The sequence below is a fragment of the Sylvia atricapilla genome, chromosome 26 (assembly GCF_009819655.1).
Source record: "Sylvia atricapilla isolate bSylAtr1 chromosome 26, bSylAtr1.pri, whole genome shotgun sequence".
NCBI classification, from domain to species: domain Eukaryota; kingdom Metazoa; phylum Chordata; class Aves; order Passeriformes; family Sylviidae; genus Sylvia; species Sylvia atricapilla.
In genome coordinates this window covers 1,483,439-1,509,825 of record NC_089165.1, presented here as the reverse complement: position 1 = coordinate 1,509,825, position 26,387 = coordinate 1,483,439, and the positions used below count along the sequence as shown (strand labels likewise).

The 26,387-nt window shown below is 50.7% G+C and overlaps 1 protein-coding gene across 1 annotated transcript; it reads left to right on the top strand.

Moving 5' to 3' along the window:
- Nucleotides 1-1,068: 1,068 nt before the first annotated feature.
- On the top strand, nucleotides 1,069-26,185 carry BTBD2 (BTB domain containing 2). Its single transcript, XM_066336499.1, has 9 exons — nucleotides 1,069-1,672; nucleotides 8,308-8,427; nucleotides 11,773-11,929; nucleotides 15,517-15,622; nucleotides 16,411-16,608; nucleotides 20,145-20,337; nucleotides 21,876-21,963; nucleotides 22,910-23,056; nucleotides 23,527-26,185. The coding sequence occupies exons 1-9, from the start codon at nucleotides 1,086-1,088 to the stop codon at nucleotides 23,686-23,688; spliced, it is 1,758 nt and encodes a 585-aa protein (XP_066192596.1). The 5' UTR covers nucleotides 1,069-1,085; the 3' UTR covers nucleotides 23,689-26,185.
- The last annotated feature ends 202 nt before the right edge of the window (nucleotides 26,186-26,387 follow it).

Sequence of the window (26,387 nt, the reverse complement as noted above, 5' to 3'; positions counted from 1 at the left end):
GCCCAGCACTGACCCCCTTCAGCCCCTTAACGCCCAACCTCTTCTTTGTGAATTGCATCCCCATTTCTCATCCCTTCACAAACTGCTCTCTGGGCTCCATCATCCCTCATCTTCCTCGGAAGAACCCCTTTCACAGGATGCTCCCCTTATGTCTCAAAATTGCACCTCGGGGATTGCTCCCCGTTGTTCCCCTGATGTTGCTCCTCAGGGAATAGCCATTATCTCCCAAACTGGTTCTCAGAGATTGCTTCTGTCACTTCCCCTCATTGCTCCTCAGGGAAATCTCTCCCTTTTCCTTGCTCCTCAGAGATAGCCCCTTTCACCCCAGGGATGTGCTCTCATCCTCCTCAGGGATCTCCCCCTCATCCCCAAAACTGCCCCTCAAGGATCGCTCCTCTTGCTGCCCCCTCAACATCGTTCCTCAGGGAAATGGTCCTTTATCCTCAAAACTGTCTCTCAGGTTTGGCCCCTCATCATTTTCAGGGATCACTCCCTCATGGATCACCGCGGATCATCCCTTTACTCCCCCTCAGGGATCACCCCCTCACGCCCAAAACTGTCTCTCAGGGGCTGAACCTCACTTCTCAAGGGTCGCGCCCTTCGTCCTGAAAACTGCCCCCGAGGGATAAGTCCCCATCCTTTTCAGGGATCAGCCCTAAAGGCTTGTCCTCTCGTCCCCCGCACTGTCCCCAGGGGCCGCCACCAAAACTGCCCCTCTCACTCCTCCGCATTGGTTCCTCAGGGTGGCGTCCTCTTTTGCCCCAAAACTGCCCTTCAAGGATTGTCCCCTACGCTGCTGTCAGGGAAATGGCCCCTTACCCTCAGAAGTGCCCTCAGGGATGGCCCCTCATCCCCCTCAAGGATCGCCCCCACGTCTCCAAAGCCGCCTTTCAGAGAGGGGCCCTCATCCCCCTGAAGGATCGCCCCCCAAGGCACCACCCCGTAGGGCTGTCCCCTCTGTCCCCCTCGCATCGCCCTCCATCCTCCCCCCGGTGCCGGCCCCGCCCGCCGCCCCACGCCCTCTCCCCGCCCCGCCGCCGCCTCCGCCGCTCCCCCCGTGCCCGGCCGGCGGCGGCGCCCGCCCCATGCGCCGCTGCTGCCCGGCGCTCTGCATCCGCGCCGCCATCGAGGCCAGCGCCATCGAGGCCACCGCCGACATCTCCGCCGCCCTCGCCCCCGTCCCCGTCCCGCCCGCCGCCGTGTCCCGCCCGCCGCTGCTGGTGCTGGTGCTGCTGCAGCGCCGCCCCGCGCCGCCCGCCCCCGCGGCCCCGCCGCACAAGATGGCGGCCGGAGGGAGCGGCGGCCCCGGCGGCCTCTCCTCCTCCTGCCCGCAGCCGCCGCCGCCCCCGCCGGGCAACGGGGCCGCGGCCGCCGCCTGCACCAACGGCGCGCCCGCCTCGCCGCCCGGCCTCACCTACAACCAGAGCGGCGCCGCCAACCCGCCCGCGGCCGGCGGAGGCGCGGGGGGCCCGGCGGCGGCGGGGGCGGCGGGGGCGACCGGCGGGGCGGGCGGTGCCGGCGGGGCGCTGCAGCGGGAGCCGGTGTACAACTGGCAGGCGACGAAGCCGACGGTGCAGGAGCGGTTCGCGTTCCTCTTCAACAACGAGGTGCTCAGCGACGTGCACTTCCTGGTGGGGAAGGGCCGCGGCTCCCAGCGCATCCCGGCGCACAGGTGGGAATGCGGGAGGGATGTGGGGTGAGGGGTGTGGGATGTGGGGTGAGGGATGAGGGATGAGGGATGTGTGGGGACCCAGCCCCACGGCCCTGCGCGGTGCCGCGGGTCCCGGGCCTCGGCAGGGTCGTGGGGGCCGGCCCCATGGCCCTGGGGTGCCCCTTCATGCCCCCATAGTGATAAAGGGAGCGGCCCGTTTGTTTGACAAAACTGCCCTTCAGGCATCGCTCCTCCTCCTGTCAGGGATCATCACCCCCTCATCTCCCAAACTGCCCTTTGAGGGTTGCTTCTCTTGCCCCCCACGTCGTGCCCTGAGTGAATTGCTCGCATATTCCCTCGTGGAATTGCCTCCTTAGCCCCCTCACTTCCTATCAGAGGTTGCTCTCCTCACCTTTATATGCTGTTCCTCAGGGCATCACTCCCTTATCCCCGAAAAGTGCTTCTCAGTGATTGCTCCCTCATGTTCCTCCTCAGGGAATTGCCCCCTTATCCCCCAAAACTGCCCCTCAGGGAATGTCTCTTTATTCTCAGAACAGTTTTCAGGAATGACCCCTCATCCCCTTCAGGGATGATCCCTTTACTCTCCCCCAGGGATGGCCCCTCATCCCCAGACGTGCCCCTCAGAGGTGGCCCTGGGAGCACTGTGGGCTCTCCTGCAGCCTCGGGTGGTGATGTGCCACCCAGTGGGGTACAGGGGTGCAGGGTTTGGGCTGCTGCACCTCCCCTGTGAAGAGAGAAAAGGGGATCACATAACTGCACCCCACATTTCACCCCCTGCTCAGGGACACGTCCTAAGCACAGGAGCCCCACTGTGGTCAGTCAGCGTCACCCCAGATCTCTCCCAGCCCTTGGGTCAGTGTCACACTTCTCCTCTCAGTCGCCAGCCTGGAATGGGTCCAGAGTTTGGGTGAGAGTGTTTTTCCCAGAGGCACAGCATGGAAAACCCCAAATCCCTGGATCTCGCTTGGAAGTAACCCTTGGTTTGGTGGGAAGCAGAGGAGAGGAGTAGTCTCTCAGGCTGCCTGATCCCTGCTGACAGGGATCACCAAAATCAGTGAGAGAGATTCCATTGGGGATGGAAATTAACGAGCCCCAAATTTCAGGTACAACATTTTAATTTTAACATTACCTTCACTGAATCTTTTCTGAAGCCCTGTGTTTTGGGGGTTAATCCACTAGCATAATGAGTTGGAAGAGCTGTGTTGAGAATGGTAGCTGGGCTTGAATAACCCTTGGAGGTTAATGCTCAAAAGGCTGAGCTGCCATTTAAGAATTTGCAGCTCAGAGGAGCTGGGAATCGCCTCCACCTGGATGATGCAGATCTGATGTGGCTGATTGACATTCAGCTGGTTCCTTGGGAGAGCTCCAGTGAATCCATGTGTGTCACCCTCTACCTCCTACCCCGGGAAGGGCCTCCCAAGGAAGAGCTCAGAGATGGATCCAGCTTTAATTCGGTGAGGGAGGTTCCTTGGTGTACCTGGAAGTGGTGCTTGGCAAAGGCAGCCTCCCTCCAAACAGTTTCAAACTATTGCTTTTCTCCTAAGTGCTCACATTCCTAGAAGTTTCCCCTTCAGATTTCCCCCTTTTCTCTCACTTCTAGAACAAATGACACTTGTTCTAGGCTGGTTTAAGTGTTTAGGGTGTCAGCTTTGCTCTCTTATAATTTGAAGCCTAATTAGTATTTGGGTAAGCTTGCTCCTGTCCTGAGAACTAGGCTTGCTGGGTGGGGACAGGTGATGTTCAGCCCAGAAATAAATGGAAAATAAATTAAGCTTTGGAAAAAAAAGTTCTCCCCAAAGTGAGATGCTTCTTAATTGCTCTGAAATTCACCTGGTGCTCTGGGTGGTAAAGATAGAATGGAATGTGTCATGGTGTGACATCCCTCCTAAGGATTTAGAGATTTTAGTAAAACTTGTCTGTGTGATGTTACAGTTGGGATATCCTGGTGATTCATGAAGTACTGTGGTTATTTCAGAAATAAGAGATCCTAAAATAAAACCACCCAGACCCCTTCTGTGCTCAGTTCTCCCACAGCAGCTCAACAGCAGAAGATACTTTGTGCTGGAATTGAGTTGCAAAGCAACCATGGGTTCAGTTGGAGAGGTGGTGTTCTGCTTCAGTGACCAGGGCAGGTGTTGGTGCTTTGTCAGATGTCTGAAATCATAAACTCACAGAGTTATTGAGGTTAGAAAACACCTTTAAGATCATCAAATCCAGTCATCAGCCCAGCACTACTACATTCACCAGTAAACCATGTCCCCAAGTGCCACATGCACAGGTTTTTTGGACACTTCCAGGGATGGTAACTCCACCACCACTCTGGGGAGCCCATTCTAATGTTTTACAACTTTTTCTGTAAAGAATTTTTTCCCTAATATCCAATCTAAACCTCCCCTGGCACAATTGTGCACAGCTCCCAGGTAAGTATTTCTGCAGTCTGGTTTAACTGTGTAAATTTTCAGACCAGGCCAGGTACCAAGCCTGGCTGCAGGAGGAGCAGCTCCTAAAGAGGGTTCTTGGACAGCTCCTTGTGGTGCTTTGAGGAGTGGTCTGCAGTATGCTGCCTGTCATCCTCGATATGGCTTCATGGTGTGCTGGGAATTGCTTTGGCAGCAGAAGCACAAATTTGGGAAGCACAGCTAATCCAGGAGATGCAGCCCTGCAGGAGCTGGAAGTGATGGTGCAGGTGATTCCTGGTCAGTCTTCTCCTGGATGGAGCCAAAGGAATGTGGAGGGTTTGTAGGTTGAGGTAATGCAGTGGTGTGTGCCCAGTGAGCCCAGCTGATGTTATCCCCAGGTGCTGATGCCAGGAGGAGGTTTCTGACAGCTGTAGGTTCAGGTGTGTTTCTGAGTGCCCCAGGCAAATTCAGTTAATGGCCTTAAACTGAAAGGAGGGGAGATTTAGATTAAATATCAAGAAGGAATTCTTTCTTTTGAGGGTGGAGAGGCCTTGGCACAGGGTGCCCAGAGCAGCTGTGGCTGCCCCTGGATCCCTGGCAGTGCCCAAGGCCAGGCTGGACAGGGCTTGGAGCAGCCTGGGACAGTGGAAGGTGTCCCTGCTGTGGTAGGGGGTGGCACTGGTTGGGCTTTAAGGTCCCTTCCCACCCAAACCATTCCAGGATTCTGTGGCTCAGCAGTTCATATCAAGCCACAGAGACAGACAAAAGGAACCTCACAGAGCAACTAAGAGTAGACATTCATTTTGTGTGTAAGAGCCCACTTTGTAGGTAAAAGGTGTAAATGGGTTTGACTGAAGGGTCACCTGTCCAAGTATCTGCAGCCCTGAGAAGATCAGGTGTTTCCCACCTGGAGGAGGCTCCAGACCCCGTGGAAGTTCTTGCCTACTCTATAGGCCCTGTCTCTGAGCCTTCAGCTTGTTCCCTCTCGCTGATGAATAAGCCATGAAGAACTTGGGATGGCCTTAATTTTTTTCGATGTCAAGGCTGGGCTGAACAGCTCCCTCAAAGCTTCGTGGTGCCAGCATGGCCAAGGTCAAACACATTGATTAGACCCAGCAGTAAGAGGGAAGAGTTTTTTGTCTTTTTCCAGATCTGCTTCATTGAGCACAATATGAATGGAATTAGAAATGTCTAAACCTCATCAGAGCCAGGAGCTGCGTGGGCGTCATAATTAAACTTGTTAATTGGCCAGAAAACAGGGCCCAGGAGTGAGCAGGGCAAGCATGTGGGATGCAACCTTGTGTGTGCTGCAGCCTGGGAGATCCACAGCTTGGGGACAGCCTGAGTAAGATTTTGGCTGTTGTTTCCAGGAATTTCTTTTGAGCCCATCCTGTCTTTTCTTGGGCCTGTATCCACTCGCAGTTCCTGCAGTGTCCTGTGCTGAGGTGTCCCATGGCTCCTGCTCCTGTGCAGGGCTGCCCCTGCTCCTTTCACTGGGGGTCTGCATCCTCTGCAACCAGCACACCAGCAGCAGCAGCAGCTTCTCATCACCTGTGGTGTCACCGAGCTCCAGCACGTCACGTGTTGCTCTGTTCCTGTGGCAGCTCTTCTGGAGCAGATATTTTAAGGTTTCTCTGCAGTGGTGCAGATGGAGGAGGGAGCTGTGCAGCAGCAGTGGGGCAGTTGTGGGTTTTGAGGGGTTTCTTTTATTGGTGTTACTGTAGTGCCTGGAAAGGGAGCAGCACTGGAGGGTGTGCAGATGAAACTAGGTTACACATGGAGGTGCCAAGGTGAACGTGAAGCAGTGAAAGTTGTGATGGGAAGCAAAATAGCAGTAGGAAAGTAATATTCTTGCAGGCCTTCAACAGCCTGTAGAGTCAGCTTTGGATCCTTTTTAAGACAAATCAAATTAACCTCAGGGAGGTTCCTATGACTCTTATTGCTGACAGTCAGTTTACTTTGGCTCTTTCTGGTGCAGATGGAATGAGGAGAAATCAGGTGTTGCTTTCTTAATTCTTTAGTTCTGTTTCTGCTTATTTCTCTGCTTCCTTTCAGTAGTCCACTCTGTTTTGGCCACAGAAGTGTTTAAGAATAACCCTCTGTTGGATTTTCCCATCTGAATCAAGCCCCATCTCTTCCTCCTGCAGACCTGCGTGTCTGGGGGAAGCTGGTGGATGGTGTAGGAGGAATGATGTGCATCCCTGCTTTCCCTGGAATGTCTTTGGAGCAGCTTTAAATGTTCGGTTTAGGAAGAGTAAGAAAACACTGGAGAGAGAGGGATTTTCTTATGTTAATTATGTTCTCTTAATGTTTTAAGAGAACTTCAAATGTGGAGTCCTGTGTTTCTCTGGCAGCTCCCGGGATCCTATTAAGGCTCAGCAGTTTACAAAATCCAACTGATTTGTCCGTGACTGAAATGGAAGCAAACATTTGAGAGTTTTTTTAAATGAATGCCCTTTTCAAACAGCTTCTGAAAGCTCTTGCTCATTGAGGACCTATACTGTGCTGGCTGTGAGAATGAAAATTTGAGAGTGCAATTAATATATGTTAATTTTTAGTATCAGACAAAGCCAGCGATTGTTTTGCCACCATTGCTGCTTTTGGAGGAACAAGGATTTTTGTTTCATCTGGCAATTCTGGTATTGTGAGGAAGGTTTTTATTTGTTCTTGACGTTTTTCTTGAGAATGGTTTGACAGAAATATGCATGTGTGTACTTTTTTGTAACCGCTGTGGTTTGTCCCGAGCTCTCTGAGCCCATCAGGAACAATAAGTCGGCTCGTCAGCCAAACTGGTCACAGCAAACGAGCCTGGCACATCCCTGGAGCTTCACTCCATTGTATCCCTGGGATGCTTCCTTTGGATGGGAGGGCAGTGAAAAGTGAGAAAATCAAAACATTGTTTAAATGGAAATTTCCTACTTTTGAAAGGTCATTTCCAATTAAATCTGACTGAAATTCTCCCTTAGTGCTGGACTTTCCTGGGGCTGGACGTTTCTGCCCCATGCCTGCTGTCTTCTGTGGATTTCTGCCTGCAGTTCTTGCTGCTTCTCTGGAAGCATGCATCAACCCACTGCAGCAAGAGCCTGGAATATTCCAGCTTTTTCCTTTTCTTAGTGGGTAGAGAAGTGGTTGTAGTCATCTTCAGCAGCCTGGGCTGCTCTGCTTCCCCACACTGCTGAGCTGTGATCTTCATTTTAACTTCAGGGAGCTGCATAGTGGCAGACACAGGAATTCTTCATGTCAAAAGTTCATCTCTGCATTTTTGAACAAGAAAGTTCTCAAAATGACTTTCTAAGTCCTCAGGCAGGTACAGCAGCTTAAATATACACAGGCCTCTCAGCAGTCCAGGCCTGGGCCTCCTCCTGAAACAGGAGATGTTGTTTGTCAGGGGGAATCATCTTGTTTGCATGGTAGTGCTGGGACATTAAGTTTTGGTCTCAAACCTGGTTTGTGCAAGTTCCTGCTTCTATTCTCCTTGGAGCTGATAACCTCCTTCTCTGTGCCAGTAATTACCATGTGAGTTCCCAGCAGTGCTGAGGGGTTCATGTGCACCTCACTGTGCTGGTTTGCTCTGGGGAGGTTTGTTCTTCCCTCTGGGCTGAGCCCAGAGCAGGTTATCCATGGAAGGACTCAGCATCATGCCTGAGGAGGGCAGCTCCTTGCCAGGGCTTGGCATCTGCAGCTCCTGGTGCTGCTGCTGGTGCAGTTTTGTGTTTTGGGAGCTTGCTCACACACCAAAGATGTGTGCCTGGGCCTGTGGAAGAGGATGGGTAGTATGCAGTGACAAGTTTTCCATAAGTGTTTTCAGTAGGTGACTGTGGGGAATAGCAGCAAGATTTGGGCTCTGTTTACTAGAAGAACTTGAACTCCCTAACATTGCTGTTTCTTTGCTTCTCAGCCTTGGGATGGTACATAGGCTCCTACAGGGACTTTACAAAGCAGCCATGTGTATTCTGTTCCATAATTCCGAAAATGTGGCCTTTATTGGAACCATTACTGTGCTGTATGCCAGGACAGGGCTCAGAAGGAAGTTCCTTGCAGCTTTGGTGCTTTGCACTTAAGGAGCAGAAAGCCTGACTCTCCCTGCTCTTGCAAAACACTTTTGCATTAACTCCACAAGTGATTTACTTTCCCTGAGGGTGGCTTTGGGGGTTAGCAACCAGCCTGGGATTTTTTTGGAATATAAATATGTTTTAACATAAGGTTTTATTTGCATGTTTGTTTCTTCCACGTTAGGTTTGTGCTGGCCGTGGGCAGCGCCGTCTTCGATGCAATGTTTAATGGTGGGATGGCCACAACCTCCACAGAGATTGAGCTGCCTGACGTGGAGCCTGCTGCCTTCCTAGCTCTGCTCAAGTAAGCTGCTTCTAAAGCACAGGATAACTGGGCTGCACAGATTTAGTGTAGAAAAAAATGCTTTTAATGAAAGCAAGGAAGTATTTGTAGAGCCAGATTGTTAGCTTCCAAAATGAATGCCTCTTTGATCTGTTCATTGGTGTTTTAAGTGCTGGTGTTAAACCCCTGTTTTCTTGGTGAAAATCTACTGTAGCTACTGCATAAAAGTATATATATAAAAAAAATATATGGAATATGGGCCATTGTCTTATAGTTTCTTATTCATTAATTGGTTTGGTTTCCAAATACTCTTTGAGAGAAGAAAAGTGATCTTTTGAAAGCTCTCTAAGTTACAAATACTTGGAGCTTGTTTAGGTCATGAGCAAGTTGTAACAGGTAAGCAGGGGTGTGTAATAAATGTCAGCCATTCCATGTGAATGGAGGGTATAGCCCTTTGTGTGGCTTTTATTCCTCTTTTGGAGAGCTGGGTTTGAATTTACATTTCCAGGGTGTGTTGCAAGTCTATGTGCTGGAGGAGGAAGGGGCTGTAATATCCTATTCACCAATTCCTTTAAGCTCGGCTGGTGCTGTACAGCATCCAGCAGCAATCCTGAATGGATGCTGGGAAGTCATTGTCCTGTTTCTATAGGATTTCTGTAACCTACTTCCAGGGGTTTCCAGTCCTGTGCTCTTGACATGTTCCCCACTCGCTTCCTATTGGGAGCAGTCACTATATATAGCTCTGTCACACTTTTTGTTTTACCTTCAGAAAGTGCTTTGGCTTTGCCTGTGCTATCTTAGAATATTTTAAAATTGATCTGGGCTCGAATAAAAGGCCAGAAATAATTGGGAGCCTCAAGCCCCTTCCCTTTTGGCTCACTTTAAAGCAGACACCAGCATGTGGGGAATCCCTCTAATTGGTGTGTGCCTATCAGCCATGTGGATCTCTCTGGAGTGCAGAGCTTGTAACTATCTTTAAATCTTGGTGAGGCCCAAATATCCAGTGAATTATGGGCAGAAATTTTGTTGTTTCCCTGCCAGTGCTGAGATTTCAGAACCTGAATAAACAGAGGGATTTCAGAAGAGACCCAAAAGACAAGTTATAGAATAGACAAGTTATGACTTCAGGTGGATTTCAACAGATTTTTTTTTTTTTTTTGTGGGAAAAGTCATTGGTGGGTTACCTCAGTGCCTCTGAGCTTGCAGTTATGCTGCTGTGGCCATGGGCCAGTGACAACTTGTGTGCTTAATCTAGAACTTTTAAATTGCTTTTAAAATCCTCAAGAGCTTAAATGTGCCAGAGGAAGTTTGGAGAACGCTCACCAAATATGTGGTATGAGTTCCTGGAATGAAACCAGTCCCTCCAAAGACTGATCTGGAATGGCAGCTGATCCTTGCATATGTTTCTGGACTTGGTCCAAGCCAGGATCTAATGCTGTAGGATCAGAAGCTTATCCAGGGACAAAGTGCCCATCCTGAATGTTCTGCAGAAGGTCCCATCTGGATGCTGGATTGTGATGGAATTTGTGGGCTAGTGACCTTTAATAGGTCTGCTGTAATCGTGTAAGAGATTTTTTTCATTATTATTATTTACCATGTTAACCCAAAGATGGGAACATGTCTGATTGTCTGGGGTTACAGTCTAAATGTTTTTTTTTAATTAATACTGGGCTTTTTCACAGTTTGAGCCTCTCTTGTTGTCTCAGCACACTCTGAACTGTGGTAAACAGTGATACTGGCACAGTCACTGAAGTAAACAAATAATTGCTTTTAGAGCCACTGTGTTCTTTTAATCTTGGAATAGAAAGGATTGCTCAGTGCAAATGGAGCTGGGAAGGGATGTGTGCAAAATACATTGACAAACCTGTGGCATGAGGCTGCTATTGACAAATGCCCTGGAGCAGCACAAAAGCCTGCTTTGAGCAGTGAGAGTGCTTCCCTGCCTGTGGATCACACTGTTGATGCTTCCCTGAATGGCATCCTGGTCTTCTCTAGCTGCAGGAGCAGGAGCTCCTCTGCTGCAGATGAGAATTTTGTCTGGCATCCCCCTGGAAGAGCCCTGCTGCTGCATGAAGCTTCCAGGAGTAGCAGCCATACAACCTGCTGCTGTGTCCCCTTCAGAGAAATGCAGAGCAAGAAATTGCTGGAGTTTCCATAATATCCTGTAGAATAGGAATGCTAAGCACAGTTAACACAATCTCTGTGCTTTGTGCCTTTGAGAGCTTGACTGGCAAATGCTCCACTGGTTAAGGGAGATACAGTAAAAAACCCCTCTGCATGAGCTGTTCTGCCTGGAGAAAAGAAGGCTCTGGGAGAGCTCCGAGCCCCTTCCAGGGCCCAGAGGGGCTCCAGGAGAGCTGGAGAGGGACTGGGACAAGGGATGGAGGGACAGGACACAGGGAATGGCTTCCACTGCCAGAGGGCAGGGCTGGATGGGATATTGGGAAGGAATTGTTGGCTGTGGCTGCCCCTGGATCCCTGGAAGTGCCCAATGCCAATGTCCTGGTTGGGCAGGGTTTGGAGTAACCTGTGGAAGGTATCCCTGCCCGTGGTGGGGGTGGGAACAAGACAGTCTTTAAGGTGCCTTCCAAACCAAACCATTCTGGGGTTCTGTGATAAGGACTAACACCAGTGTGTCACTGTCTCTGGTCACTGAGTTCAGGTATGAGGGGATTCAGTCAGTTTTCCTTTGTTTTCAGATCAGGAATGTGCTTCCTTGTTTTGGCCTAACAGTGCAGGCTGGTGCTTTGCTGCAGCATAGCAATCCTTGTTTTCCTCTGCAATTAACTCTTGCTTTATGCTGAAGTTACATTGTGAGCTGTACTTAAACATCTGTGTCATGAAATGAAACAGTTCAGTCTATAAAGTGAAGAGATGAGAAAAGGGAGTGTGTGTAAAGCACCTCGTGTGCAGTGGATGGATACTTCTGAGTGCTTCTCAGCACTTCTGAATTAGCAGTGTAAAATGGAATTTCTCTTCTGAGGGAGGCAGGCAAGGTTGAGTCTTTGTTCTTACTCTAACTGAACAGCCAAAAATTTGAATTTTAAGGGGTGCACTTAGCCCGAGACTGTTTTAGCCTGGTAAAGGTGGCAGGCTAAGAGCTCACTGGTGGTGGGGTGCAAGGCAGTTTGAGCTGCTTCAGTGGAAATCCCAGCTGTTAAAAGTTATACTGTAAAATGTCTGTTTAAAAAAAAAAAAAAAAAAAAAATTGGTAAACCAGAGTCAGTGGAAAGGATGTGAAAACCCTTCTATCTCTCCAGCAGAGGAAATGGACCAGGATGACAGGCAGAGGCACAAACATGTTTTCTATGAATTGGAGGGGTTTTACCCTGTTATCTTAATTCACCACAGCAATGTTTGTTTCAGATTTCTTTACTCAGACGAAGTTCAGATCGGACCAGAGACTGTTATGACAACACTTTACACAGCTAAGAAATATGCAGTTCCAGCCCTTGAAGCTCATTGTGTGGAGTTTCTTAAAAAAAACCTCCGAGCAGACAACGCATTCATGCTGTTAACTCAGGTGAGTTTGTGATCATCTGCCTTCAGGAAGACCCAGCACAGTCAGAAAATGGAGTTTTCTGGGTGTTAAAGAGTTGATCATCCAAAGTGGAGCAGTTCTGGGTTGTTTTGAATTCTTCCTCGCAGGAGTCCAGCACTGCTGAGCAGGTTCTTATAAAGAACAATAAAATACAGCAAATGTTGCTGCTGTTTCAGATCTTTCTGTTTCACTGTGGCAGGTGGTTCCTTCCAGAGTGTGAGCTGGGGATGGAGTTAACAGGGTGGAAAGATTTCATCTGCAAGAAGAAAAGTGGAATGAGAGGATTTCCGTGTGTTACAGAATCAGGACTGGTAATGCTGAGCTTTCTCTCAGTGCTGTATCTGCCTGCTCAGCCATTCCTTGAAGGACTTCTGTGCAATACATTCCCTGTAGTGGGGCTGAAAGAAAACCTTTGCTTTGGTTTATTTTCCTGGGAGAGGAACAAGTTGCTCTTTTCCTCAGCCTGTTCCTTGGCCCTGGATCTGATCCAATCTTTCAGGGTTGGGCTCCTCCACCTTCCGTTTGACTCTTGAAGCAGCAAAGTGGGAGACAATGTTTACAACTTCTGCCTAGTTTGGAAAAGATCAGACTTTGCATCCAGGCTGATTAAATGAGCACCACTGTCCCCATTTCCCAGCCCTATCCTCTCTCTCTAGTCCTTGCCACTCTCTCTTGGGCAGCTGATGCCATATTGGTGACAGCCACAGTGCTGTCACCTCTGTGGTGGAGTTTGGCACTGCCAGGGACACCCTGTTCTGGGAGCTGTAGGAATAAGAAACACAGGCATTGTATGAGAGTTTTGTTCCTTTAGGGAATGGGCAGACTGGAGTGACTCCAGAGGGATATTTCTCATCAGCCAGTTCAGGAAAGTTGCTGTGATGTCTGATGTTAAATAGACCTTGCAGAGGGGTTCCCAGCTGCACTGAGTTGCAAACCAGCACACTAAGGAGGTCTGGCTCTGAGGGGTTGCCTGCCTTGCACAGCATTCCTGTCTCCTGGATTTTTACCCCTCATCAGGAGTGCAGGTGTCTCTCAGGCTCTGGCTGTAGGTGCCTTGTGGGTGGCAGTGGCTACACCAGCAGTTGTGCAGATATTGAAGCAGTGCTGGCCTGAAGCAGTCACTGCTGAGCTCTTTGCTCAGGATTAGGCTGGGATTATTTTTTGAGTTTAAATATTTGGGTCAGTTCTCAAAGTAGTTCCATGTCACACTGTCATTGTAGACACTTGTTACTGCTTGGGTTCAGCTACTGCTGCAACACTCCATGGCCTTCTTTACACCTCCTCTTTAACCTGGCCCTTTTCCACATGCCATGAGCAGATGAGGCTGCCCCTGAGGCATGCATCCACACTGCACTTCCCAGAGGCAGATTGAAGAAGGCTTTTGTTTGGGCAATGGCAGCCAAATCTGTGCTCCCATCTGATGCATGGTAGGACAAGTGCAGCTCCTTGGCTGCAGCTCTCATGTTCTTTGGGTTCAGCAGCTGCAATCTGAAAGATGAGAAATTGTTGGCCAGGAACTGGGAACAGATGATTCCTGCAGGCTGAAGTTTTGGGGAGGCATCTTAAGCTAGCCACTGCCTCAAGATGGGTTGGAGGTGTTAGCTTTTGGTGGTATTCCTTATGCAGAGATTTTTTGTGGCCCTCTGTGTCTCTGCACTTGAGTTTGTAGCTTTGGCAAGGTAATATTTAGGTTTATAGTGACTTCCTTACAGATCACAAAGGTCCTTCTTTGGCAAAGGAGGAAGGTATCCTTGTGTTTGAGGCATCAAAAGCAAAATACCACCTGGCACTCTTATCAGTGGCACTGAGGCAGGTGAAATGCCAGATGAGGAAAGGCTTTCCTGATTCCTTTTGTTTGTGGCTTGTCCATACAGATTAATTATCACTGGTGATTCCCATCTAGTTTTAGGTCCACTGTTGCTCTGTATCAAGTCTGAGATGCTTGAGGCAGGTCTTGTTTGAGAAATATTCCTGATCTTGGTGACTGGCTGCACCTCACTGAAAGGATCTCTTATTACAACCCTCTTGTTTCTGGTCCAGTGTGAAAACCTACCTGTTTTGTGCTTTCTCTGCATCAAACCAGCAAACACTTCAGTAAATTATAGACCTGAGATAAATCTTGTACAAGGCATTGCCCATAGTCTTAAGATCAAGGACCTGAGATCTCAGGTAGAGCTGCAAACCCCTTTTTGTGTGTGTCTGCCCAATCTGCTGGTCCAGCAGTTGTGACACTGTCTGTCTCAAGCAACTGCTGCTCAGTGGCAGAAATATCAGAGGCAAACAGCTTTTCTAATTGATTGTGCCTCGTAGTGGACCATGATGCTCTCTCATGCCAGATATACGTTCAAAGTGTCGCTTTGATCAGCAAGGAGATCAAATCCCATCAGCAAGCTTGCCTGGAGCTGCTGTGGGGAAGAGCTCTGCAAGTGTAGTCGAAATCCTCACGTGTCCACAGAGCCACTACAGTAGTAAAGTCTGAGTCAGTCACAGCTCTTGATGCCAAGAGTGTAAAGGCACTGGCAGCCCTCCAGTCTCTGGAGCAGGTGACAACTGCTGAAGTTTCCATGGGCCCTGAGAATTTGTTTCAGCTTCCTGCACTTGAGGTCTCAGCACAAAGGTTGGCCTTGCTGAGCTCTGCATGCCACAAGCAGGGGTGAAGCAGAAGATGCTCAAAGGTGCCTCTTGAGTGATGGAATTCCCAGCCCCAAACATGAGTCTTAAACCTTACCCGTGGCAGTGAGTTCAAGTCCGATGTATTCTTGTTAAGTGCGATGTCAAGGCAGTTCCTTCCTTAACAACAAAACCAGAGCACTGGAGTAAGAGGTCATTTGGTGGTTTTTTTGTGTGTTCCACCCATTTCTGCTTATGCTGGGCACAGGGCTGGTAACACATTGGCAGTCTAGGGTGATCTGAAGTGGCAGCAAAATTGTTACAAGACTTCACTTAATTTGGGCAGAGAAATTCTGAGCAGCTCTTCAGGCTGTGTACAGGCTTTGCGTGGAATAGTAACCTATTTTGGGACAAATTCTTTAAGGTAACTGGATTAGAGTAGCTGTTTCTGTAAAACATGGAAATGCACTAAGCAGGCTGTGTACCCTGTAGGGCTCCCCAGGACACACAGGCACTGCTGCTACAACTTTTTCTTGCTAATACACAAGATCAGTGTGGCTACTCTTACAGAATAAGCTGCCTCTGCATTATTCATAGGGCAGGCAGGCCTGCAGTCACTGGGCAAAGCTTTCTTGTAAATAGAAAAATGATGTAAAAACTGCCTGTGCTCAGCTGACAGGGTCAGTGTGGTGCTGGAAAGCACGATCAGTGCCTGCACCCAGGCTGTGTTAAAACAAAGACGTGCCTGAAGACATGCACAGCTGAACCAGGGCTGCTGCCAAACATAGAATTTTCTAGTGTTTGCCTTGTCATGCTTAACTGCTTGTGAAAGGCCCAGTGGATTCCTGGTGCAATCAGGCATGGTATTGCTAATGAAGATGGGCTGTGGCAGGGGAAGGGGGGTTCCTAGTATAAACTTTAAAATACCTTTTCTGTTAATGATGCTCTTTCCTGCCTAGGCCCGGCTATTTGATGAGCCCCAGCTGGCCAGCCTGTGCCTGGAGAACATAGACAAGAACACCTCAGATGCCATCAATGCAGAGGGCTTTACAGACATTGACCTGGGTAAGCTCTTTTCCATCCCTCCCTCTCTCTCCATGCTTTCATAACCAGCTTGTCTCCAAAGTTGTTACTGGTTAATAATGCTTGGCACTTGTGGCTTGGCTGTTCTGGAGCAATCAGTTGAATAGTCTCTGGCACAAAGTGGCTGGAGACAGGGGATTTGCCAAAGAGTTTGCTGCCTTGCCTGCAGAAATACCCTGGAATCTGCTTACTTTGGTGCAAGTTGAGTTTTCTGGGCATGACACAAAGCCCGCTTCCTGTGTTGATGTTGGCAGGTTTCGGGTAGATGTAAACTTGCCTTTTTTGTAGAGTTGGCTTTGGTCCCCAAGTCTTTGTCAGGTTTTGGAGTTAAGAAGGTGATGTGTTTCTGGAAGGAAGGACTGGCTATTTTAATTACCATCTGCAGTTTCCAAACTTGCTGGGCACAGTTAATGAACATCAAAATTCAGGCTTTAACCTTCTTCTAATGAGATGGGCTGTGGAGGTAAGGCACGGATCACCTTCTGGCTTTCGTGCTGCTTGTTTCATCCAAATTTGACGTCAAGCAAGTTGCAATTTATCCTCCTGCACTTGAATTAACATGTCAATTAAATGGGCTCTGTTTGCTGCTCCTTGCTGATGGAATATGCAGATAAATCTCCCTCAGAAGCTGCAGGCAGCACTTTTGGGAGATGCTGTCGGTTCAGCCGCTTCCTCTTTTACCTTGGCTGTGCATGGAGTACTCCTGACCAGGTGAAAGGGGCGGATTTGGGGTTAGAGGCTGAAGCTGTGCCTGTTGTCCTGCCCTGCAGACACCCTGGTGGCAGTGCTGGAGAGGGACACCCTGGGGATCCGGGAGGTTCGCCTGTTCAATGCCGTGGTGCGCTGGTCGGAGGCCGAGTGTCAGCGGCAGCAGCTCCAGGTGATTCCAGAGAACAAGCGGAAGGTTCTGGGCAAAGCTCTCTCCCTTATCCGCTTCCCACTGATGACTATTGAGGAGTTTGCAGCAGGTAACTCAACAAAGGTGTTTCTGGCAATCCTGGTCTTTGCTTTTCCTCAGCTACGGAGAGTCAAGTCACGTGAAAGAGGGTTTTCTCTGTGTGTGTGGTAGTGATTTAAATATGAGACTCCCCCCATATTCTTCCCTGTTTTCCCCCATTCTCCCTAAGAGGGCTGAAGGCTGGAAAGGGACATTTCATAGGGGCCTGGAGTGACAGCATGAAGGGGAATGGCCTCCTGAAGAAGGGCAGGGATAGACTGGATATCAGAAGGATATTCCATAGTATAAGGGTGTGAGGCCCTGGCACAGGTTGCCCAGAGCAGCTGTGATTCCAGGCTGGACAGGGCTTGGAGTACTCTGGGATAGTAGAAGGTGTCCCTGCCTATGGGAAGGGATGGAACTGGATGAGCTTTAAGGTCGCTTTCAACACTCTTCTGTGAGTCTGTGATTAAAATCTATTGTCTAAATGCCATTTTCATCCATGCCCATTCGCTCATTTTGAAGCCTGTGGTGCTCCTCTGGGAGGAGCAGGGGTTTCACAGCTGTGTTTGCTCTCACAACATGGTTGGATGGTTACTGTCCCATTCGACTGAGAGCAAAGATCCAAACTGGGGCTCACCTGCTCCCCTTTCCAACCATCCTGAGCGTTTAAACTACACAAAGCTAATGGAGTTGCAAGTAATTGGTGTTGATCATAGCCTGTTCTCAGAGAAATGGGGATGTTTCTCCCCATCCTCTGCCTGTGGTGGTGTTGGCCCTGTCTTGCCAATGCTGTTCAGAGCAGAGCCCCATATCTGAAAAACTTTGAAAATGTTGAGTTGCAGGCTGGGTGTTGTTTAGTCTGTGTCTCAAAGCATTTTTCAAGTTTACATTAAGATCATAATCCACAGAGATGTCTAACTCATTTCACAGCTTAGACTATAGATTGCCTTGTTTTGTTTTCATCATTTGTTGTCTTTCGCTTCATCCTCTGGTGATTCTCTGGGGGTTGGAAGCTGGCAATAGGCTTAAATAGTTTTCATGCTAAAAAGACACAGTGGAGCCATTTTCCAGACTGCAACTTGTTTCAGGCTGCAGTGCTGTGTACACAGCAGCAAACAGGGGCACTGACCCCCTTCCTTTGCAGGTCACTTCTCAGGGCAGCGCTGGCGTCAGCTGGTCAGTCCTTCATGCCTCTGCTCCCACTTGAGGAGGGCTGTTAGTAAGGAGAAAATCTGTGCTTCAGACTTGGTCCCCACTCCCTGCTTGGCCTGTCACGGCTGTGATGTGGCCTTGGTGATGTGGATTTCTTCAGGAGCTTGCTCAGTGAAGCAGAGATCCTTGCGTTTTTCTGCAGATCCCATTTCTTTCAACTCTACCTTGTGACCTTTTATCATTCTCTCACTGGAAGGAAAGTGTTAATTCTGGCACGTTTGGGTTGAAGGCTTTGAGCTGGCAGTGCCAGTGCCCCTCCCTGTGTTGTCTGTCACAAACTTCCAGTCCCACTTGGACCTTCGTGCTTTAAGAGAAATTTTAATGTTTCTCCATCCACTTTAACCTAAAAGATGAACAAAACCTGCTAACCTGGGGGACTGCAATGATCAGCTATTCCTTAAACAAGGAATTAACTTGGAATTCCTTTAGCTTTGTCCTTTTTTTGAGTTTCTGAGTGACTGATTTCTATGATGATCACAGCAGAGACAGGAGAGAGACACTTTTCCTCTCCACACTCCTCTCTCTCAAAAGCCAAAAAAAGTTGGAATTTTACAGCAGTAGTTTCACCAGTTCATTGTATAATCTGGTATCAAACGTGGGGTTTTGCATGAAAATGTTTTAACTGGCAAATGTGTCCCTCCCTGCCCTTAGAGCAGGTAATTTGAAACATTGCAGAAGTGAGTTGCAGTAACAGGGGATAAGTTCAGACACGATCAGTGGGGCTGATTTTTTTGCTGAACAAAGTTTCCAAATGCTCATTTGCCTTTGAGGAGTTGACTTCCTTGAATTCTTGAGTCAATCCCCATTGCATCACTGGACCAGCTTATGTCTGAGTAACATCATGCTGAATTTAACCAGCTACAAGTAGTTTTGGACCTACAAGTAACTGGGCATTTGCTCATCATGTTAAAAAGCATTTAACTGCTGTTCTTTCCCCAGTACTCAGTGGCCTTGTTTCTGTTCAAAGCCTTGTGCAAACAGCTGTAGAGAGGCCTTTGAGAGTTAGGCTGACAGACCAATTTTTATCCAGATTCACTTTTCAACGTATTTGAAGTAGTGTGCAAAGGTTGAGTTTAGCATCACTGAGTTGGTTACCCAGAGCAGCTGTGGCTGCCCCTGGATCCCTGGCAGTGTCCAAGGCCAGGCTGGACGGGGCTTGGAGCAGCCTGGGACAGTGGAAGGTGTCTCTGCCATGGCAGAGGTGGAACTGGATGAGCTTTAAGGTCCTTTCCAACCCAAACTGCTCTGTGATTCTGTGATCACTCTGAAAAAAATGTCTTGTTACTGGAGAAAAGATGAGAACTTGCTCCAGCTCTTGCTAAAATCATTAACATTTTTCCCAAGGTTCTACAATAAAGCTGTTAAAATGCAAAGTATGGATTAAATGCTTGAAGAAATGAGCTGAACCACCTTTGTCTTGAGTAAAAATACTCTTCTACTTTTTGAGTTGATAATAACTGCGTGACAGTCCCTCCCCCTGCTCCTCATGGTCCTCCATCGTGTCTGAATCACTGGTGTGGATGTATGGAAATCCCTGTCTCTTACCAGTGTTATCATTTCCAGCAGTGAGGCAAGGATCAGCTGCATGCTTTTGGGTTTTTTTGGTGGCCCAGTGCATTTGGGCTCCACAGAGCTGGGCAGATAATCACAGTTCCATGTTCCACGAAGGCTCAGCAGCCCATGACTGCCTTGTGGATAAAGGGCAGCACCTTTGTCTGGGATGTAATATCTTGATGCAGTGCTGGGATCTCATCTGTGATGGGGGTTTAGCCTGCTGCCAGCTGCAAGTCAGGCTTGTTTCCCCATGAAAACCCCGGAGGGATTCCTCCTGCTTATGCAGTTCTGGGGCCCACAAGATCAGAAGGATCCAAAGCTGTTGGAGAGTGTCCAAAGGAGGGACACGGAGCTGGGGAAGGGTCTGAGGAGAGGCTGAGGGCACTTGGCTCGTCCAGCTGGAGCAGAGGAGACTGAGGGGAGGCTCCTCGGGGGCTGCAGCTCCTCCTGAGGGGAGGCGGAGGGGCAGGGGCTGAGCTCTGCTCTGGGACAGGGACAGGAGCCCAGGAAGGGCTGGAGCTGTGCCAGGGCTGGGCTGGAGCTCAGGGAAAGGTTCTTCCCCCCGAGGGTGCTGGGGCACTGCCCAGGCTCCCCAGGGAATGGTCCCAGCCCCAAGGTGCCAGAGCTCCAGGAGGGTTTGGACAAGGCTCTCAGGGATGCTCAGGGTGGGATTGTTGGGTGTCTGTGCAGGGACAGGGGCTGCACTGATGATCCTGTGGGTCCCTTCTGACACAGGATATTGCAGGACTCTGTGATTCCCTAAGGCTGATGGCATTGCCACTTCCCTCCCCTGTGCAGGGCCTGCCCAGTCGGGGATCCTGACGGACCGGGAGGTGGTGAGCCTGTTCCTGCACTTCACGGTGAACCCGAAGCCGCGGGTGGAGTTCATCGACCGGCCGCGGTGCTGCCTGCGGGGCAAGGAGTGCAGCATCAGCCGCTTCCAGCAGGTGGAGAGCCGCTGGGGGTACAGTGGGACGAGTGACAGGATCAGGTCAGCTCTCGCGCCCATTCCCACCCCTGGACTCGTGTTCCTGAGCTTTCCACTGCTCTAGCTCTAAACACACAAGGTTCTGTGCTATACCCCGACTTTCCACCGTGTAAAACCCAAAGGGGAGTTGTTTTGCTGGGCAGAACCATCCCCTGATGCACTGACCTGCACATTGCTGCCAATTTGCATCTCCGTTGGCAAAGGTTTCCAGGAAATGTGAAGTGGCCTGCTCCCAGCACAGGCCCCTGGAAGGGAGGGAAATAACCCCCCAAAGGCTTCCTGCAGCTTAGGAACACATAAATAAGTTGTCAGCAGTTGTCTCCCTGCCATACTTCGGGGGGGACAGGTAACCTGTGCTCCATCAGGTTGGTTCTCTACTTCAGGTGTCAGTGTGGCTTGTTGAAGCCCCTTAACCCCTCCTGTTGGAAAGAGAGGTTGGGATAAAGTTCTGCTACACCCTGTTTGTTCAGACCTGAGCTTGTGGAGAACCAGCAGAGCCCAGTTACGGTGACAGAGACTGGCAGGTGTGGCTGGAAAATGGTGCTTTACAAGACTTGTGTGGCCAAGGAATGAGAACAGGACAGGAGGGAATCAGGAGGCCTTGGTTCTTTCCTGGTTCGTGTTTATCTTGAGTGGAAGGGGACTTGCAGCAATGAAGCTCTTCACAATTTTTAAGATGGTTCTGTTGCACTGGAGCTGTTGGTGAGATCCTCTGGTCCGTTCACCCGTGGCAGTGGGAACTGCTGCCAGCTCCAAACACCTCCTGCTCCCACCTGTAATGCTCAAAGACCTTTTGGAGCTTGGGTTTGACCTCAGGTTCAGCCTCTGCTGCACCAGGGTCAGTTCTGTGAACATTCCATGCTGGCTGCAGACCAGTTTATTCTGGAAACACAAGAGGACTACAAGAGTTGGTGGAGAGATGAAGAAACACTGTTGGCAGCTTGGCAGGCACTGAGGCTTCTGCTACCTGAGAAGGTGGAGCTGTAGTGGGGTAAATACCCTTTGTCCTTGGGCAGCAGGGATTCCTGCACTCAGGAGTGACTGAATCCTTACGTCTGCTCTTGGTAAATTTGGAATGAGCAAATGCCCAAATGCCCAAATGCCCAGCAGTACATGAACAATTGCCCAAGGCCCAGCAGTGATCTATCCAGTGGTGTTTGCTGGACAGAGCACAGTGAGGTGGGCATTGTTCCACACTCCAGGCTGCCCTGCCTGGGCCTGGTCGACCTTTGGGGATGCTGATGTTTTGCCACAACTTGGAAACACTTCCTGAGCCTGGACCCTGAAATCTGGGGATGGCATTGTGCAGCTTTGTGTTTCACACAAGGCCACTGGGCCAGTCAGAGGTGTGAGTGTGCAGCTGGTGGTTTCTGTGCAGAGTTTCACCTCTCTCTAAGGGCTGCACTTAAATCTGTGTAGGTTTGATTAAATCATAAGTGTAAAATCAGCACAAGTGGAGATATTTGTCATGATACCAGCTTTGTGCTGGAGCAGTACAGGAGTGGCAAGTTAGGACTGACTTTCCTGCTCTTTTCCTGCAGGTTCTCAGTAAACAAAAGGATATTTGTAGTTGGGTTTGGATTATACGGATCCATACACGGGCCAACGGATTACCAAGTAAATATACAGGTAATTCTCTCTGCTACCCTAAAAATCCTGGCTGTTTTAGGGGCTGACAAACACATCTTAGTGAATCTCTAACAAAACCTGAGGTTCAGAGGGACTGTGTGTGTCCCTGGGCAGGGGGCTGGCAGATGCAGCAAGGGCCAGATGGGGCACTGGGGATCAGAAGGATTATTGCTCTTGATTTTATTGCACACGTCAGTACAGCATCTCCCCAGGTCTGCTCCAGCTTTGGGGCAGTTGGGAGGCAGTTTGGGAAGCAGCTGTGCATGATTTCCCACCCTGAGCAGGCTGGGAGAGACTCAAGTCCATCATAATCTTGCCCAAAGACCAGGTGGATCCCATGGGTGCTGTGTGCCTGTTCTGGGTGCACTTGTGCCACCCCAGTGTGGGTCACTGGGGGAGGACTGTCCCCAGGAGAGTTACTGCAGCACACAGGGCGCGTGGGATGAGCACAGGCTGTCAGCATTTCTTCCCTGATGGTCAGGGCTCATCCTGCTGCCCTGAGCTCTTGGGGGAGAAGGCTCTAAGCACGGTGTGGGGCTTGCAGTGCTCTGCCAGCCTGGGGGTGACGAGGGGCCTGGGCTGTCAGGGACCTGAGCCCACAGCCCTGTGCTGAGCTCAGAGGGGCCCAGAGCAGCTGTGGCTGCCCCATCCCTGAAAATTCAGGTCCAGGATGTGGCTTGGAGCAACCTAGGATAGTGGGTGGCATCCCTGCCCCTGGCAGGGAGGTTGGAGATGGATGATCCTGAAGGTCCCTTCCAACCCAGACATGGGATTGTGTGGTTCTGTGATCATGGCATTGACGAGGGACACGAGTAATGGAGAGTGCAGTCATCACAGGGCTGGTCAATCTGGGAGTGCCTGGGGCTCAGCCCAGCTCAGGGACACTCACGTGGGCAGGGCTGGCAGTGTCCAGCCCTGCAGATGAAAGGCTGACCCTGTGTTGCAGATCATCCACACGGACAGCAACACGGTCCTGGGGCAGAACGACACCGGCTTCAGCTGTGATGGATCGTCCAACACCTTCCGGGTCATGTTCAAAGAACCTGTTGAGATTTTACCCAATGTCAACTACACAGCCTGTGCTACTCTAAAGGTACCACGGGGATGGGGTGAAGTGCAGGCAGGTGAGGGCACCTCCTGTAGGTCTTCTGTGCAACCTGAGCCTTGCTCTGTGTCCTTCAAGGCCAGTGGTACAATCTCCAAGGTCTCTGTGTCACCTGCTGCTGCCATGAGTTCAGCATTCAGAGCTGGTTTTTGACTTGTCTCACAGCCCTGAACAGGTGTTTCACTGAGGAGGGGATGGGGTGATTTTTTTGGTGTGTACAGCTGAGCTGTCAGTCCTGCAGGTGTATAATCCAGAGCCTGCTTCAGTGGCCTCACAAAATTCATATTTAGCTGTTGGGACCAGGTTAAATTGGTAGAGATGAGATTGAGCTCAGAGTACCTGAGGTGCAAATCCAGGAGGAAAAGGGAGGAACTGAGATCCCCACAGCTCCAAGCCCACCTCAGAGCCTGGGCAGCAGCAGGGTCCTGACCTGTTCTTGTCTTCCATGACCCCTGCAGGGTCCAGATTCCCACTATGGAACCAAAGGACTGCGCAAAGTGATCCATGAATCACCAACAACGGGAGCCAAAACCTGCTTTACGTTCTGTTACGCGGCTGGAAACAACAACGGCACCTCGGTGGAGGATGGACAAATCCCAGAGATCATCTTCTACACATAGTGCCACTGCCCAGCCCGCCCTGGACTCGACTCTTCCCCGTCACCTCCCAAACTAAATCTCTGGCTGAGTTTGACCACACCAATTGGAGCCACACTAGCCAAAGGTCTCAGTGAAATCATTTCAAAGCTCATGTTCTGCCTTGTGCTAGTGCTGCTGCTGCTCTCAGGTGCCAGGCGAGCTGGTGTCCCAGTGCAGGCCAGCTGGTGTCCCAGTACCATTCGTAGGTTTGTCTGTGGCTTGTTGTTTTTCACCTCCTGATTAACCCTATCTAACAACGTGCGTTTTTTGGACTGTAATGAATGTAGATGCTTTTCCACCGGTCAGAAGCGAGGCAGCGAGTGGCTCTGGTTGTGGTTTCACTTGCCATGAGGAGATGGTCCTGCAGACTGACTCGGTCAGGCCTGGCTGGGCCCTGCTCTGCTGCAGCTCAGCAGTCCAGGCCAGACTGCAGGGCTTGGCCAGCCCGTGTCTGGCACCTTCCCTGCCAGCAGCCTCAGCACACAGAGCCGCCTTCAAAAGTCTTGGAAAGTGGCCTTTTCCCTGAGGCTTTGCTGTTTCAGCACTACACAGGCTTGGAGACCTCAAACCTGAGCTCCTCTGGAGGGACCGCGGCATTTTCCTGCTCTTCTCATTGATGTGTGACAATCCTCACCTCGGGCAGTGGGTGGCAGCGAGGTGACCTCCCTGCAGAGTGGTAAGGGGCAGCAGCCTGGCTGGGCAGGCCCTCCTGTATTCTGAATCCCGTGGTGCTGCTTCCAAACCCCTGGCATGTCCCAAGCACTGGGTGATGCTCAGATCACCCCTGAGCAGCCCCAGCTCTGTTGTTGCTGGTTGTTGTCCCTTGCAGAGTGCCAGGGTTTGTCAGTTGAAGCAGAAGGGCACCTGCCTCACCTGTTCCCGGGTATTCCCAGTTTCCATGCACGTTTCCTTGCGTTTCCCTCTGTTCCTGTGCACTGCTGCCCTGCCCCTGCTGCCCTGATGGAAGCAGGGAGGGAGGCTGGTTGTGCACTTGCCTGTTACCTGTAACGCAGTAAATGGACAAGGATTTACCAAACGATTCAGGAAAACGTGGAATATTCTCTGTGCTGGTGTGTGTTTGCACGCTGCCTGTTGGCCTGGCACAGGAGGGAGATCACAAACATCACCTGTTGAGCTGTGGAGCTCGGTGACCTGGAAGATACCCCTGGTACCTGTGGAGGGCCAGCTGCTTTTCCCTGTGGCTGTCCCAGAGGGTGGCCTCAGCTCCTGAGCAGCCCCACTCCCACTGCCCATGAGTGAAGACCTCTGCAGAGGAAGCTGGAGTTAAGCTCAGCCTGGCAGAAAGATGGGAGCTGCTGGAGTCTGCGTGGGACTGGCTGGGGTGGTGCTGCCTCAGGGCCCCTTCTCCGACCTCCTGCTCCAGCACACAGAGCCATTGCCACTCTGGGGGCAGCTGCTGCCACTGGATTTCGCTGCTGGAAGTCAAAACCTGGTTGTCCTTGGCTGGAGCACGGCTTCTCCTCCTCTTCGCACTGCCCCAGCCGGGATCCTGGGGCTGTGCTGGCTGGAGTCTCCTGCTCAGCTGTGCAGCAGCAGCCTGGGAATGGCCTGTACCTCCTCACCAGTAGCTGTTAGAGATGGCCAGAGTGTGTTCCGTGCTCCAGGGCGATGGAGGCTGTGTATTGTCAGCCTGCTTCCGGGTGGGATGGTTCTAATACGGCCAGTACTAAAAAAATAGAATAAACCCCCAACCCTGGGTCCGTGACCTGGTGCCTGAACCCAGCTCTGTGCAATGCAAACAGTGTTGTGAGATGGATTTACAGCCCAGGCTCTGTGTCTGTTGGGCTGTCTGTGACTGTGCCCACTCCTGTCATTGCCCCTCTCCCAAAGGTGGTGGCAATGTCACTGCTGGCAGCTGGGGCCCATGCCGGGGCCTGCACCTTCCCCGGGGGGTCTGGTCTGGGTTCTGCACCTTGGGGTGTCAGGTACAGGTGGAAATAGTGGAATAATTGGAATTTGAGAGAAACAGAGCTGTGCAGTTGGCTCTGGGAAGAGCAGGGCTGGGGCTGGCCCTGCCCAGCTGCAGTGGGAGCGTCCTACTGCCTGTTCCCCTGGAAGTTCTGTTCTCATTATTATTTTGTTACACAAATTCTCTTCCCAAATCCCACCTTCCTGCCCTCCCTTGGGGCAGGTCTGGCAGCTTGTCCTGTCAGGGAGGGAGAGGAGACAAACTCTGAACTACACCTGAGCAACTTCTGTTCTTACAGCTTTTCCGCAGTTTGATGCAGTTCTGGCTTTTGTAGATAGATGAATGTAATTCCTTGTTGGACCTGCCTGTTCCTAGAAGTATGAGCCATTCTGTTGTACCACGTCACCTTCCGAGCAGAGCGGGCCCGGCCCACTCCTGTGCTATTTGATGAATGTATCCGATGCTCTCGTCCCGTGTTCACACTCTGCTTTTTGGCCAGCTTTGTGATTTGTAAATAGGAAAACAATAAAGACATCGAGGTTGTCTTTACGAAGTTTCTTTTTGATTGGAGGAAAACGATGGCCACTGGTGGAGGGGAAGTCTGGGCCAAGCCGGCCCCTGGCCCATCTCCCCCAGCAGAGGGTGTGGGGTCCTCAGCTTCCCTGGCCATGGGCTGTGGGATGAGCCTTGGGAATCCTGGAGCCCGGCAATCATTGCTGGGGAGTCCAGACCTTCAGGGTGTGAGGTGGTG